The sequence below is a fragment of the Arvicola amphibius genome, chromosome 12 (genome assembly GCF_903992535.2).
Source record: "Arvicola amphibius chromosome 12, mArvAmp1.2, whole genome shotgun sequence".
Taxonomy (NCBI): Eukaryota; Metazoa; Chordata; class Mammalia; order Rodentia; family Cricetidae; genus Arvicola; species Arvicola amphibius.
In genome coordinates, this window is record NC_052058.2 from 44,419,217 (window position 1) to 44,436,031 (window position 16,815).

Sequence of the window (16,815 nt, forward strand, 5' to 3'; positions counted from 1 at the left end):
ATCCTCCCTACCACCTGTTGTGCGCAACTCTGCCTTAATCGCATAGGGTCTGGGGGAGGGCTAAGGCATACAGGGAATGTGGACACCATCTCTGAAGCTATGAGGAAGCCCTCACCTCTGCTGAGCACAGGTTTTCCAGGACAGACATGTTGGGGGAGGAGCATCCAGTCAGCTCACTTATGCTCTGTAAGGAAGCCCAGGAAGCTCAAAGTTCCCCAGGGTGAACTTTAGCAGAAATGTGCCTCTGTTTGTCCTTGGAATGTTAGTTGTTGGAGAAGGGTTAAACACTGCTTAGGTCTCCCAAAGGAAAGGAACTTTAGCAACAGACACACATGGGCACACATGCAGGCACGTACGCTCGCGGGAGGGGCGGGGAGGGCGGGAAGGGCATTGTGCATTGTACTTTGGAAGAAGACGTTTGGGAATGGTGCCTCCCTTTCTAGAAAGGGCTGCCAATGAACAGAATTGAGGACTCATTTTCCAGTGCCTCATCCTCTCTTGGCTGTGACCAGTGGCTCCCTGCACTTTGGGAAGCACAGCAGCCTCCTGTAAGAGGGCACCTGACGCATGCATCTCCCATGATGCCAGGCTTTCTCACCTCTAACTTATATTTTACTGCAACTCGGCTGCTTCCTCTCCCCCTGTCCACACCTTTTCCTCCACCTCCAGTACCCAGGGTGAGTGACTCTGTTTCCACGGAACTGGTGATCTTAAGGAAGCATTCAGGGCAATGAGTCTCTCGGACCAAGCAGAATCGCACACATAACCCAGTGTTTCGTGCTCAATGGTGTTAAGTGTTTGTTTTGTAAGTTCCTATGTGCTCCCTCCCTTACGATGTATGTTTTCTTTGTAGATGAAGAGTTTCTAATAATAAAACCCTGTTGAAAAATACATGGCTACCTAAAGAAGAGAGAAATAGCCTACACTTTCAGTGAGATCTTTCAGCACTCCGAACTTTGCAATGGCAGAAGCTGAGCCTCCTGAGCTACAGGTGTAGTGTACCTTCTTATGGGGACTCTGCCTCTGTGCATGTTCCCAGGCTGTATCAGGACCTAGTCAGAGCAGCATTTCAGCAAAGGTGGGTGCCCCAAGACTCCCTGAGAGAATCCTTCCTGGCACTGCCCAGAAAGGAGGAATGGAGCCCGGGTTTCCCTGTCCAACTCCTTGCCAGCCTTCTGTGGGAGAATTATGAGGAAGCCAGAGGAGGAAGGAGGAATCAGCTCGATGCCTTGCTTTGCATCCAGCAGGCGAAGCTGGAAACTGGCTGCAGGTGCCTTGCCTTTGAAAGCCCTGGCTGCCTGGCTGCGTCTATACCAATTGCCTCTCTGTTGTGAGAACAGCTAAAAAACTGTTCCTTCCTCCAGGCTGAGTCAGTGTAACCAGGTTAAGAAAGAAAGAAGAAATCTTTTTATCTGAAAGTCGTTTTAAAAAAACAGGCGAGATTGAGCAAGGGTAGTCTGAGCAGAGCCTAGCTTTCATAAATATATCTATATATAAAAAACTCATACTTAACCCTGCTTTCAAAATATGCATTTAATTATGTGTGGGAGCATGTGTTTAATGGAGAGGCCACCAGCACACTCCCGTGGTGCATGGACTGTGGGAACAGCAAGCCATTCGCATTGGGATGGGTTCAGGGACAGCATAGGTATGTCCACCTCAGAACCCAGTGGCCCGTCAGGTCTGGGTGTCCCTGGTAAATGTCCTACAGCTAGAAAAAGGAGGCCAAGACACAGTTGATATTCCTTTTGTGTCTTTCCTGAGAAATTAAAGGTAGTGCTTTCGTCCTGCGGATGGTATTACACAGGTCCATTCTACAGAGGAGAAAACTGAGTCCTAGAGAAAACCAGTGTTTGCCTCCACACAGATGGCCAGTGGCAGAGCTACTGCGTTTTCTCCAACCAGTAAACCCGAATCTAAAACACACACACACACACACACACACAGACGCATGCACACGCACGCACACGCACACACACGCACACGCACCCACACACACGGTCTCTCAACTCTCACTTTTCTCTCTGAGTTTCTGAGAGAGGGATTCGCAGGAGGTGAACAGAGAGGGAGAAGAAAGCAAAACAGAAGAGAAAGGAGAGCGGAGGAAGGCTGTTGGGAGTAACTAATCTGTAACTGCTCCAGGTGTTTCAGCCCGCAGAGTATTTTAAAACTGAAGTAGATCCTGGAAGATGTTCCGCCTGCCGCCCTCCCCCCGACCCACCCACCACCCACCGGAGACAGAGCAATCCCTTTAGCTATAGCCTGCAAGACTTGGGGATGGAGGGGGGTAAAATATAAACAAACAAACATAAAGAAAGAAAAAGAAAAGAAGAAAGAAAAAGAATACACGGAATGTAAAGTTTCCCGGACCACGAGGCTTCCTTCTGAGAGGGGTGGCGGGGGGCCCCTGATGTGCAGATCGAGGCTTGCCGAGTGCTTTTACAGGCTTTGCCAGGCACTGCGGAGCAGGGAGGGATTTCAGAGGTGGGCTGGGGTGAGGGTCTCCCCGCCAGGACCGGGCAGATGAAAAGGAGCAAACCGCAGCCGCGCTCCCGCTCCTCCCTGCGCTCCTGGCATTGTTTGCACGCTGAGCCGTGGGGAGCACCGCGCGGCTGGCCGCGGCCTCGCTGGCTGCCGGCTCTTGCAGGGCTGCTGGGAGTTTTTAAGCGCTGTGAGAATCCTGGGAGTTGGTGATGTCAGACTGGTTGGGTCATTTGAAGGTTAGCAGCCCGGGAAGGGTTCACCGAAAGTTCACTCGCATATATTAGGCAATTCAATCTTTCATTCCGTGTGACAGAAGTGGTAGGAAGTGAGCTGCTCGGAGGCAGGAGGGTCTATTCTTTGCCAAAGGGGGGGACCAGAGTTCCCCTGCGCCGCGGCCGCAGGACTGGGATGCCGAGGACGCGAGCCACCCGGGCAGGGCGCGTCTGGGCACCGGCGGGGTAGGACCCGCGCGCTCCCGGAGGTCTGCGCGGGCGTCGCCTGGAAGGGAGAACTTGGGATCGGTGCGGGAACCCCCGCCCCGGCTGGATCGGCCGAGCGAGCCTGGAAAATGGTAAATGATCATTTGGATCAATTACAGGCTTTTAGCTGGCTTGTCTGTCATAATTCATGATTCGGGGCTGGGAAAAAGACCAACAGCCTACGTGCCAAAAAAGGGGCAGAGTTTGATGGAGTTCGTGGACTTTTCTGTGCCGCTCGCCTCCACACCTAGAGGATAAGCACTTTTGCAGAGCGCGGTGCGGAGAGATCATGTTTGACTGTATGGATGTTCTGTCAGTGAGTCCCGGGCAGATCCTGGATTTCTACACCGCGAGCCCGTCCTCCTGCATGCTGCAGGAAAAGGCTCTCAAAGCCTGCCTCAGTGGATTCACCCAGGCCGAATGGCAGCACCGGCACACTGCTCAATGTAGGTTTATTATTTTTTTTCCTTTCTTCTACCAAGAAAAAAAATGTCTCTCTTGCATGCAATAAAGACACTGGAATAAAGTGCAGTGGTGGCAAGACAAAGGGTTTAATGATTTAAGGCTGAAGGGTGTGATCGGCTGGCATGCATACGGATTCCATCTCTGTTGAAATTCCCTCTCGGAGGTTTTCTTCCCTAGAAGCGCCTCCTGTGCCCCTGTTCTCCTTTACCGCCCCATTCTCTCTTGAAAATAGTTTTTAAAATATGTACGGAGAGAAGGGGGAAAATAGAAGGTGACCACAAGACTTTGAAACATTCTCCAAGTAGCGCAACCTGACACACCATGCAATTTGTGTTAAATGGGTGCAGAGGGAGCATTAACTTGGCTGAAATTAGCCACAAGCCCAGTAACACTTGGGTATTTCAGCGGTACATAAGTAATTAAAATATGACATCGTCCCTTCAAGGAACGCAACCTTGCAAAGGCGGTTGCTCCCAGAGTTCATAATGCACCGGGCAGGATGGCGCAGGATGCTGCCCCCCTCATTCCCTTCGCTGAGCAAAGGCAATATGTCTTAGCATTGACCCCACTGCCACCTTTCCGAGTCACTTTGTTGGTCTAAGAAGTTGCTGTTTTGCTAGGGAACTCCTGGCCACCAACACCCCTTGGGCTGGCCTTTCATTCTTTCCGTATCTTACCATTCAGCCAGGAGTCTGGACTTCAGTTAAAGGAAAAGAAATCTAAATGAGGTAGCCTCGTTTTTAAAAACAATATTGACTATTTGGTTATCTGATGCTGACATGGTGCCTCGGCTCCATCGGTCAACAGTAGCTCAGCTTCAGGCCTGAGAAATGACCAGGAGTCCTGGGAAATCCTACCTAGGGCCCACTACGGTGGGAGCCTGTAGGATGCCTCCCCACCCTGACAGTGATTTAGATAAATGGCTCATCTATCTATCAAAATGTTTTTAGTACTTGATTTGACAATTCATTGGAGCATTAGCCTGAAAATGACATTTTAAATCTTTGTTTTCAGAGAGGTCAAAGTTTAACTAGAAGAAATTGAGTTTTCCTAACAACACAGTGGCTTGTCTAAAGAGAGGCAAAAAGGCAAGTAAAGTAGGGGGCAGTGGCCACATGTCAGCTGACCTCTCTGAAACTTCTTCTTCAGAAAGAGAAAAAGAAAGAAAAGAAAAGAAAAGAAAGAAAGAAAGAAAGAAAGAAAGAAAGAAAGAAAGAAAGAAAGAAAGAGAGTTGCTTCTTGAGCCAGAAAATCAACAGGTTTGTAGCTGGAAAATCAATACTCTTTTGATGCCAACAGCCTGGCCGTCCAACGTAACATTTGCAGAACCACTTGCAGGCAGAAAGAATACAGCTCCAGGAAGTGCCTTACTGGCTAGATCCTTTCCTCTTGGTTGCCTGTTTTCTTCTGGGAGAAGGCAAAGAAACTTAGTGTTGAAAAATATTTTCCAATCCACTAGCAGGTCCTCGGAGCCCTCCTATCAATAGAAATTAAAATAACAATAACGTGGATAGTCTGGTTAGGATCCGGGGAGCTGGGCAATGTGAAACTTTGACCTGTTAGAGAGGATTGTCCTGAAACCTATTTTTTAACAGAAGGGAGGAACTGCCCTGGAAAGAGATTCCGTGGAGCAGAATTACTTTTAGATATTCTCCCTGATTGCAATTAGCCTCCCTAGCCTGCCTATTGGGTTGCGAGAGTGGAGGGCAAAGCTTTGTTTGTTCTTGAACAAGTTAAACAAGGGATTTACTTTATCTGGGGAGAGCTGGTGCTGAAGGTGTCACTTGCCCAGGGCAAGCTGATAAGCAAAAAGTGTTGATAACAGCAAGGCTTAGCTAATCAAAGAAACCTGCATTAGACAAAGTAAATAAAGGCATTTGACAAAAGGGTTTCAGGAATTCCAGTGTCTTATTTTGGTAAGCAGGGCAATCAGCGCTCATTGTGGTCGGCTTTTGGCTAGGGTTTCAACCCCCTGCTTCTCCAACTTGGAGCCGAACTAGTCAGGAGTCAGTATTGCCCGTGCCCTGCAGACTGGCTCTGTTCGCAAGCCACCGGGTACTAGTCCTTTCCGTTGGTCCAGAAATTACTTCTTTGGGAAATAAATAAAAATCAAACATTCTTTTCTTAAAAAATTCTAGTAAGTATCTGTGTCGTGCAGCTTTGGGGCTTTTGAAATGAAAGCCCTATGAGAGCCACGTTTGCATAAGTTAATCCCACGGACTTAGCTTTCCATTTTACCTAATGGCTGTTTGGAAAAGGTACAGATCAACTTTGCTCTAAACAAGGAGGCAACAGTGGGGCCGAGAGGGAACCATGGTACTAAAATCCCCACAGAGCTACCCCCAGCCTTGTAAGCCTACTTAGGTTTTTAAGTGTCTGTGTTCAAAACCCATCAGAATCCCCCAGAGCCTCACTTTGGAAAGTGCTAGAATACTCCCTTTATTTTGCTTTTAATTTTAAAGACAGAAAATTGATATGCCAGCCAGCTGTTGGTTTGCAGCAGGGCCTGTGGACTGTTTGGTATAAACACTGGAAAGCAGGATTAGGGGCTACTAAGGGAATGTGGTGTAAATAACAGAAAGAAGGCAAACCTGGAAGGCATCCATCCGGGTCACTAAGTGTCTATTCAGATACCTCCTGGATTCTCTTGGTTTTAGGTAACTCCAGATGTTTTCTGCGTTAATTGCTCTGCTGGCACAGGATGAATCTTAATATTTTTCAGACTAAATATAGTTGCTTTGGGTGAAATCACAGAGTGACAGCACCTCTGCCCATTTCCCTCTGCTCTCCCTTCTCAACACATCAAAGGAGGGGAGGGGAAAGTGTTCTTTTGGAATAGGGTTTTGCCCATTCAGAAGAAATTATTCTTAAAACGAATAGCAGCCATGTGTGATTAAGGAGAAAGAAAAGCCCCTCTCGTAGAGCCCTGAGACCCGGATTTGAAGCCTTAAGCAGGATCTATCTATAGTGAGCTATAACTCGAGGTCAAAGTGGCAAAATCAAAGTTACCTTCTGAAAGACAGAGTCCACGGAGAGTGACAGCCACCATACGAACCGAGAGGCGTTTTCAATAAATATCGCAGTGAAAAGGCCCGATGGTTTTTCTAAGCTAGGACATAATTTTCTGCTGCTCAGCCACATGACTCGGAAAGTAACACCACCCAAAAGAGAAGAAAAAGAACTGGGCTTAAATCTCAGAGAGGGTGCACCACAGGGTCATTCTGACAACAAAAGATGTGCACAAAGTTTTCTTTCCCGGTCTGGAAAAAAAAAAGGAGGAATAATAGAATCTTGTCAATTTTCAGATAAACGGGTAGGTTTGCAAATTAGGGGCGGGAAAACAAAAAAAAAACAGTAATATTTTTATTACCAGAATAAATTTTGAATTCCCAAAAGCAAGTCCTGGAGGTGGGGGGGGGGGGGCACCCCTGGATCTACTTAACCACACTGTTCTTTTGGACCAATTAGCAGCTCTGGTTTGAATTTGGCGTCCAGTAGGACTAGAAAACTCTGGCACTGGGTCTGACCTCTTTTTCTTCCTACCTAAGCGAGCACAGTGTCAGTTCCTGGCCGGTCAGCTGACCTGAATGAGGCTTGCCTTCTCATTTTGGATCACCCAGAACCAGCAAATAGCATCCTGGTTTTGTGTTTCCATTTTGGTTTTCTTTTCTAATAAATCACAAGAATATAACAATACTCTTTGGATTTTTAACCGTCCAGATGTTAAACAGGGAATGGCTGAAACAGAAAGAAAATCTTAGTTTTCTCTTATATACATTCAGCAAGGTCATTAACTTCTGCTCCACAAAGAAGCACTTGATTAATGTTGGAGGTTATCAATTCTGCTCATAGGGGATTTATCATTCTTTAATTTTAAAAAGTTTTTTGAAGAAAAAAAAAGACCGGGGAGCTTTTAGCTAGGAAGTTTGGTGTCAGGGAGAAAAACGGAAATAGAAAACTCAAACACTATAAGCATAAAACTCTTTTTCAAGTGGCCCAGGTCTAACAATATAAGCAGTGGTCATTTAGAACACTGGCTCTCAATCTGTGGGTCTCGACCCCTGTGTGAGTCAAAGGCCTCTTTCACAGGGGTCACCTAAGACCATCTAAAACCACGGATATTTACATCATGAGTCACAACAGTAGCAGAATTACAGTTATAAAGTAGCAACAAAAATAATTTTATGGTTGGGGGTCACCACAACATGAGGAACTGTATTAAAAGGTCACAGTGTTAGGGAGGTTGAGAACCACAGCTTTAGAAGCTCTTGGAAGAGAAGCTTCTGCAGGGTTTGAGCTACATGTAAGTGCCAATAAATTTATCCTTAACTGGCATTTTTATACTTTAAATGTTCTAATATAAATTCAGTTAACTATCAATTAAATAGATTATTTCAGATATGGGCGTTTTTGATGAAGGTTAATCAGAAAAACGTTGGCCGGAAATCTTTCCCAAGATATTGATGTCGAATCTTGCCTTCCAAATTACAGGGCACTTACAGCAATTATCTATTCCGGAGTTTCTAGAAAACCTCCATTTCAAATGTTCTGCCGCAGTTCCCACGTCAGTCACTGAAATATGCCAGCTATTTCACCGTTCCGACATCTTCTAAGGTGCCCCTTGGCCCTACGGGTGCCACAGGAAAGCCGTGCGATTCCATGGTCAATATAACTGGAGAGCACACAACTTAATTTTCCCATTATAACCGGGGATCGCATTGTGTTTCTGGGTCATTCTTCCGAGCACAGATTTCTTTCGTAGCCAATTGTAGATCTGTAAATAGAAGGTTTACTCTGCCAGAAGGATAGGCTCTGATTCCTGGGGGAGCTGGGGTGGGGTGGGGGAGGGGCGTGGGATTCCGCTGAATGGTTACAAGGATTTGGTTTACCGGCTTTTTACAAAGTTGAGGTTTGGCGTGTTGGAAGAGGGTGGATGGTCACCTCAGGTTTCAGATTGATCAGGATCCTGTCAGAAAGTGGCTTCCTCTAAGTACCTAAATTAAATAGGAAGTGCGATAAGCTACCCACCCCCACTCTAGTCGGAGATCTTGTGACACCATCTCATCAGTCAGTCTGCTGCCCTGAATCCTCTTTTCATGCCTGGCTTCCGGCTTCATCATTAAGACAGGCTGAGCATGGTGGCCCACGCCTTTAATCCTAACACTTGGGAGATACAAGCAGGCAGATCTCTTGAGTTCGAGGCCAGCCTGGTATATATAGCGAGTTGCAGTTCTAGCAAGAGTCATATGGTGAGACCCTATCTCAATTAAAAATTAAAGGAAGAAAACGGTGTGAGATCTGAATCCCATCCTACCCAAGCCTCTTTAAACAAAAAGGTTGCAAGCTATAATTAGGAGGAGCAGGAGCTTTCTGCTGGTCTTGGAGCTCCGACAGGAATGGGGCTGTGGATTCGCTTACTCTCTGCCCTTGCTAGTTGCGGAGCATGCTGGGTAAGACTTGGGCTTGCAGAAAAAGGCCAAGATAACAGGAGGTGACGTCAGACCAGCTATCCCGCCGCCTGGCCTGTTGAGCCCTTCCTTCCAGAGTCCAAGCCTTTAGGGCCACCAAAGGAGAGAACCCACCCAGAGAGGGGAGAAAACTCTCAGACTTTTTGGGTAGCGGTGGGCGGTCATGTCACCCCACAAGAGAACCAAGAATAACTTGATGGTAGCGGGGAAACCGTAATAAGTGTCTTCCGAGAGACTTTATTTTCAGTCCTGTAGTGGGTGCCCCTTCCCCAGCTGTCAGAAATGGGATTCCTATCCCAGCAATCAGTAGATACCGACCGCCCACAAACCCTGCCAGTTCCACAACCAAAATGGGGAGATATTCACACTGTTAGGGCCAATCCCTGGAACTCCTGTTTAGTTTTTTTTCAGTTTGAAGTTTACTGCCCGACCGGAAGTCACTGCCATTTCTCTGCTTTCCGTCTTCCTTTTCCGGTAAACTCAGGTTATTCGCTTGGCAGGTATCTGTCTTGAGATATAAAGAAAGTTCAAACGAAAGGCTCCATCGTATTTTCTAAACGCACACTTGTCTTTAAAGATCGCACCTTACTAAAAATATGAGGGTTTTCCCTAACTTGATTCACACTTTGGGGAGGGGGAACCTGCTTGGGAGGTGAAAGCAAGAGAATCAATAGAGAGTTCAGGACCAAAGCAGGTGTGGGGGATTGGCCTAAGCTACCTACCCGCGTAGCTAACAACACACACACACAGTGTTTGTTGGTCTGTATTATCTACTGTTTTCCCACAAATTACAATGTTACCAAATTCAAAATACAGCAGGGTAACACTGACCAAGTACATCGGTGTACTGGGGAAAGAGAGATTTGGATCTCATTTATCCCAATTTTCTTCCAATTTCCAGAACAAATGAAGAAGCAATATAATAACTCCCTCTTCTCAAAAAATATTAAAGGTTGCCACAGCTACGGCCTTTGTTATGTCATCAAAGTCCGTAATTATGAAGAGGCTGGTGGTGGCAAGGCCCTCTCAGCTTCAAACGGGTTTTTAGGGTCTGGCCCTACTGGAGAGCTTGTGGGTATAATTAGCGAAAATGGAAGTGGAGGCTGTGAAATCTAGTTCCCGATGTTTTCATTTAGCTCAGTACCACCATGTGTCGCTGAAGCGAATTCGTAAAGGCACACATAATTATTTCATTATGGTCCTCAGATTGCTTTCATTGCCTTTAATGGCGAGAAGCTGTAGAAAAAGGCATACATTTTAATTAGTCCGTCTTATATTTACACCAGATAAATAACAAATAATTGATGGAAAATAAGTCTTTGGAATGGATGGCTTCACGCAGTATGCTGGCTACAGTTTAGTGATGAGACATTACCCTGTGGCTTTGCATTTTAATTATCTAGACATCGTAGTGGTGGCGTGTGAGGCTGAAGGCCCGCCCTTGCCATTTCCACGGCGAAATAATTGCCACGAATGCCTGCGAACTGAACGCTGCAGAAGGTGGCTAAGCCACACATCTCCTAGGAAGCAGATTGCCAGTTCCACTAATTTTGCTGTTGGTTAGCACGCCTTTGATCGTGTTCATCTCTGTGCCTCACCTTTTCCGAGTGCAAGCGTCTGTGGTCTCCTGTGCGCGTGCACGTCGCGGCTGCCTTTCGAGTCTAGCTACCTGCCCTGAAGACTTGAATGTAGGTACCTTGCCAAGTGTGCGCTGGAAATTCAAAAAGCCTTCTCCGTGTTCCGAGCTTGTTCCTCCGTTGATTTTTATATGAAAACCCATTTCACATGATTCATCTGTTTGGGTGTTCAGAACACTAATTGTTATTATTGATCTTTAAATTCCATGACCATTACAAGTACCCCAGATGACTGGCAGATAAAGGGTAATAATGCGTGGAGTTCTGGAGCGGTTTCATGTTTGTCTGGAGTAGTTTATGTGGTCAATATTAACTGCCCCATTGAAACTAACGGCTGTATCAAATAACAGTCAATCAAATGAATGTGCTTAGAGATTATTTATTGAAAGCTCTAATTGTCCACTGGGGCCCTGCTTATCAGAGGAAACAATAGGGACAGGAGGCGGGAAGAAGTTTGGGTTGGCAAGTTGGAGGATACAGAGGAGTGGGGTCTCTCCAGTGCTCTGAGGTTGTGCTGAGCATCTGGGGGTGTGAGCCTGTCACCTGTGCGCCTGGAAGGCCCTCCGCAGTGAGAGGAAAAAGATGTCCCTCCCTTCCTCAGAGGCTGTGAGAGCTGTACCTCCCTGCGCCTCAGGCTTATTCCCGTCACCCTTTCTCACATCCCTCCACCCCTGCCTGATGGTCCCAGATAACAGGAACGGCTTGGCTTGACACAGGGTCGATTTCTACAGCTATGAAATGGGGGCAATAATGTCTGCCACGCAGGATTTGTGGAAGGACTGGAGAGCATGTAAATTAAGATTCTGTTCTTGGGAACACACAGTTGTCACTGCCTGGGTTTTCCTCTCTGCCTTTGGTCTGTCGCCTGTGCACACTGGCTCATAATGGCTACCATAACTGTGCTCCTTTCTGCTTTATCACTTCCCTGCTGTCTCTAGCTCCCCACCTTAATGACGGTCCTTCCTGCTTGTCGCAGTTTGACCAGCTCTCTGGTCCTGATTCCGGGGCAGCCGTTTACTAAACCTCCAAATGTGTCCACGTCACTGATAGTGACAAGTCAAGCCTTATCGCTCGCAAAGCTATTGCGGTCCTCTTAGCCTAGAGATGCCACTGTGGCCCCTGCATCTTCATCACTTGCCGCTGCGTTAGATGCTGCCGAGTTCTGTCCAGCGAAGGCTCTTGAGTGTCTGTCATGGGGCAGGTACCTTGATAAGATCTTTGAAGAAATCAAGACTCTTCAGCCACGTTGTCCACTCCCTGAGAGAAACTAGGGTGTGTCATGTGACTCACACAAGCATGTCCCTGGGACTTTGAACCTAAGATCGACGGTGGAAACAGCAGGGAGTCCCCGAGACCCACAGCTGGGGAATAACTGAGTGATCAAATGGCATGTCCATTTTTAACACAGTGGAGACCCATGGTTAGACTTAAATGAGACACAAAAAAGAAGCCCGTAGGCCTACCTTGAATGATGAATTAAATTCATGTCTTCCGGGCTCACTTCTGGAGAGTTTCTTTGTGGGGGTTTCTGCAGCACCTAGGGAGTAATTGTGTTCCTTGGGGGTGGTGCTGGATTCACTTAAACCCCCATTCTTTATAATTGCTCCCAGGGTTTACGGCCCTGTAACTCACCTTCCCAAAACTTACTGTCCTAACCCTTTGTTGTCTGACCGTCCTGTGGATGAGCTTGGCTAGTCAGATCCCCACTGAACTGAGTGTGACATCAGCTGGGGCAGTGGCCTCCAGTGTCAGGAGAGCTCCCTCCAAGGGCGGTGTGCTCGCTGACTACAGATGGAGAACTCAGCTGTGGCCATTGCCTGGAGAACCCGAAGACAGGTATGAAGGGGAGGGCTCTCATAACCCAAGAGCCAGCCTTCTAAGGAGGGCAAGCTGAAGTGGCTCTTAAAGACTCGGGCCTACACTGTGTTCTGGCGGCTCCTTGGTGACAGGGCTTGCCCAGAGTCAGAGTGTCTGATGAACTTTATTCTGCACAACATCATGGCGTGTGCTACATAGTAGGAAGACAGTAATGTCTTCAGAGCAAGGCCACAATGAAGAACGATCCATGACTTTTAGTGAGTTTGCCTTTTGGCTCCTTTTATATTTAACAGAATTCTACATTACTGACGACATAGTCAGCTAATCTTCTACAGACTGTAAGAAGGACATTGTTATCCACAGTTTATAGTTGAGGAAGTTAAGGTTCGGGGTAGGCAAGTGACATGCCTGAGGTCACACAGTCAACTGTGAGCTCAGGTGACAGCCCCACCAAGCCTATCTTTCCTTCTACCCAGTTTTCGCTATGCAGGTCTTTGAGCTCCGCCGTGAGATTGTCATCTCTATCTACTGAGTGGACACTTCCCCCAAAATGTTTATGTCCTAATAATGCCAAGAAAGGCCCCCCAGGAGTGTTAGGGGAAGGGCAGGAAGACCAGAAAGCCACAGAATTGTGGCTCACACGACTTCCTCTGATGACATTATTTTCTCTAACCTAAGCGATGGCCTTCTAGACGGTGAAGGAAACTACCGGAACTGTGAGGAACCTTCCACTCTAGCTTCTTTGTTCTTGCATCCTGTTTGTTGTGGGCTGTGCTGCTGGCCACCGCCAATGCTCCTGGGGCTGCGGCACATGCTGGGGTTCTTGGGAGACAAGCACTGGGAATGCAGCTTTTCATGGTTTGTGCAAGGTGGTGTCTTAAACAGCAGCTTCCAGTACCAGCATTAAAGAAGGGCAGGAAAGGGGAGAAGGGAAGAGAGGAGAGGAGGGGACAGAAGGGGAGGGGAAAGGAGGGAAGAGGAGAAAAGAGAAAGGAGTGGAGCAGGTGAAAGAGGAGAGAAGAGGGAAAATCTTCTTGAGGCAACAAAACTGAATGACACTTCTGATATCTGCTACCGCTTGAAGTATCTGTGTGTACAGAGGACCCCATCCTTAATTAACCATCATTTTTTTCAAACTTAGAATAATCATAATGATTATTATTGGCTGTGCAGATACTATTCTCGTTCAGTGACTTCTGTTCAAGCGCACTAGGTTGGAAGTCACGCGGTGGCCCCAGATGTAGGTTTTTGTGCAATGGGGTATGACCTCATGGCCCACGTGACCCAGCTGCCTCAGGAACACACTCCCCCACCCACTACCTGTGTTCCTGAGGCTCGAACTCCACATTGTGTCACTTTTCCATCTGTGAACTTGACCTGTGATGCTCACCTTACAAACTTAAGGTCCAAGTCTTAATCAAAGACATAAGGAAAAGGGTATACGACATGCATCCTGGTTGGATGTGTGGCGGCCCAGTCCTCCAACATGAACCATTAATTAAGAAAATGCTCCACAGGCCAATATGATAGAGGCAATTCCTTAACTGAGGTTTCTTCCCTGGGAGAGACTCAAGTTTGTATTAAGTTGACAAAAGACTAACAAGCACAACGTACAGTACTCATTAAGTAAGCCATGCTCCCCAATGTTTTATTGTGGAAAAATAAACTTAAGGGCAGAAAAGTTGAAAGTATTTTCAGTGAACAACCAGATGTTACCACTATCTCTGCCATTGGGCATGTTTATGGTGTCGGTTTGCTTCCTTTTGTACGTACAAGTACATGCCTGTGAACATGTTTGTGTGCCTGTGTGTGCAAGTGTGTGCTTGAGCATGTGTGTGTGTGCATGCATGTGCATGTGGTTCTGCACCAGGAGATCTCTGAGATCACTCAATGTATGTTATATCTCTGTTGTTATCAAGGCTGGTATAGTTCTTGGTCCACTATGAGCAATCAGTTAACTGTGTGCTGTGAAGCCGTGGAGATGTTGAGGACCACATTCTTTTGTGTATTCCATACCAATGCCCTTCAATGGAACCTTCCATATGACAGAAGCAATACGTTATCACGTGCATTGTCGTCTTGAGTTACCTGTGGCTCCTGAGCTTGTGCCCTTATAGCTAACACATCCGAGGAAGGAAACTTTGAATTTCATTTTATCAGAATTAGTTTAACTCCCAGTAACTATGTGGCCCAGTGACCCAGCAGAGCTCTGCCTGCTTCAGCTCTGATTGCGCTTCTGTTTGCCTCCCTTTTTCCTTCAGCCGTCTTCTCTTCTCTTCTGGTGCTATTAGCAAGCTCTAATTATCTCCTTAAGTAGATGGCAAACAGACCACAGGAGAATGTAAACAGAGTTGCAGGGCTGGGAGCTCAGTCAAATGTTGAATTGCTTTTCCCTCTGAGAGTAACTATTCTCCAGGGCCTGGCAAAGGCTTCCCTCTTACTTTGTAGAGGACCGAGTGGGTTCGACTCCATATTACTCTAATGGGCGTATCATGCGTCCATCCCAATCCTGGGTTTGCAGAAGGCATAGTATTCCAACATCTTCCAGTCACTTTCCATTCAGGTTGGACCTCTCAATAAACCTCTAAAGCAGAAAATGGGCTGTACTCCGTGGAAGCCTGTAGTTATTTCTGGAAAGTTCCAAGCACTCTCTTCTTATAGGAGTTTCCCCCTCATACATCACATGTGCATTGTCTATAACCCAGGACCTGGCACACAACGGATGCTCAGAAATATGCCGGGTGTAGTTCACTGGAAATGAACTTGGATTGCAGAACCCCTAAGGTGGTCTCTGTCTTTGGTTGTTTAGCTATTTGGTGGTTACTCAAACCATAGGAAGTGACATCAAGGCAGCTGCCAAAGCTGGGGTAGTTCCTGTCTGCTGCTGCGAGACCTTATGAGTGTAATCTGGGAAACAAAACAGGAGCTGATTTCTTGTGGCTTTGGACACTCCCAGTTGGTAGCAACGGCAGTGTAGATTTTTTTTTTCTGATGGCCCTGCCTGATCATGAAGACAGTACCACTCCCCTCTTCCTCCCCTTTCACCCATCCCTAGAAGGTGTGAAGAAAGAAACAGAAATAAAGCTAAAGCTCAAATTCGGAGACACTTGGCCAAGTTTACTTCCTGCCTCCGTGCCTTCAAGCTGTGGCTGTCCTTACTGAAACGAGACGTCCCATCATTACAGTGTTTACAAGGCTCACTGTGAGCTGGCACTTCTAGGAGGCAAGGGACCGAGGAGGAAGGCGCTCCTGCTCCCCTCGTCTTCCAGGAGAGCTTTGGAGGCAAGAGGGAAGCAGAGTTGACTCACAGTGACTGAGGAGCCCTGTGGATGCCGGGCCCTCTCACCTGTGTGAGGGCAATCTACAAGACACTGTGCCAACCAGATTCAAGACGCTCCCATTTTCTGAGTAGGGAGGGCAGGCAGGAAGGGCTGGGAACCTCAGGACCCACAGAGCAAGTGCTCCCATGTGAAAGAAAAAAAATACATTTGTAACAAAATGTGCAGTTGCTCTAATTGCTGTGCCCTACTGTTCAGCTCCCACTATGTCCTAATTCATTAAATTATGTGCACACACAGGCTTATTATTTACAGATGTTTGCACTTTTAACTGGCTCATAGGAAACAGATGTTTCACAAAAGGTAAACAGGCCAGTGATCTGAGCCCTCCTCTAGAGGGTATCAAGTGAGCCTAACGACCCGTTAACTCAGGCCCTCTGCGATGGTTGTGCATTGCAGAGTCCAGCATGGGGAGAAGAATTTGCTCCCCCGCGGGAGAGAGTAAAACACAGCCATCCCATAAGCAGACATCTGCATCCCTGGGGAGAATGTACAGGGGACAGAAGGGTAGCATTTGCCCACAAGCTCACTAGATGGGCTGGCGAGTTTTATAAGCAATTTGGGAACTAGGAAGGCAGCCCAGGGAAGAGATTGTATTCCAAAGCTCGGGTCCACATACCCCTGGATGAGAAGCCCTACCACTGATAGAAATGACCTGATAAAAGTCAACTTGATGATGCCTGGTGTGGTGGACACCGCGACAGTCCCAGTGCTCAGGAGGCAGAGAAGGGAGATTGCTGTGAGTTCAAAGCTACACGATGAGGCCCCGTCTCAGGAGCAGAGCATCACAACAAAGGATCGGCATGACTGGTTTGTCACCTTGTCACATACTGGGCAGGAGCAGTAGAGACGTAAGTGGACAGCGATTTTAAATCTTCAGAATTTGGGGGAGCAAGGATCTCTCCAAAGTGCACAGTGAAACACATTGTTTATGAATTGTCAAGGGTTCTCTGTACAATCAAATGAGAAATTAGCAATAAGTTTGTCCATATCGGATCGTTCTGTACACTGGAACCGGGAAACAGCCACAGCCAGGGTGGAAGATGGGATATGAAATATTAAGGGACGTATCAGGTTTATTGCATATTTGACCGTGAAAGTGCATTTTATTTTGTCGTATGGACCT

At 47.1% G+C, this 16,815-nt stretch overlaps 1 protein-coding gene across 3 annotated transcripts in view; it reads left to right on the forward strand.

The window, feature by feature from the left end:
* Rarb (retinoic acid receptor beta) overlaps positions 1-16,815 on the forward strand; it is a 459,458-nt gene that overhangs the window by 315,065 nt on the left and 127,578 nt on the right. Inside the window, exon 1 of one of the 3 annotated variants that reach the window (XM_038349070.1) lies at positions 2,775-3,409. The exons of 1 other annotated variant lie outside the window; for it this stretch is intronic. In XM_038349070.1, the coding sequence (XP_038204998.1) occupies positions 3,253-3,409 (157 nt within the window). In that variant the 5' untranslated portion in view covers positions 2,775-3,252. Of the gene's footprint in view, positions 1-2,774; positions 3,410-16,815 lie in introns of those variants that run through there. One more of the 3 variants, XM_038349072.1, reaches the window with a different exon arrangement.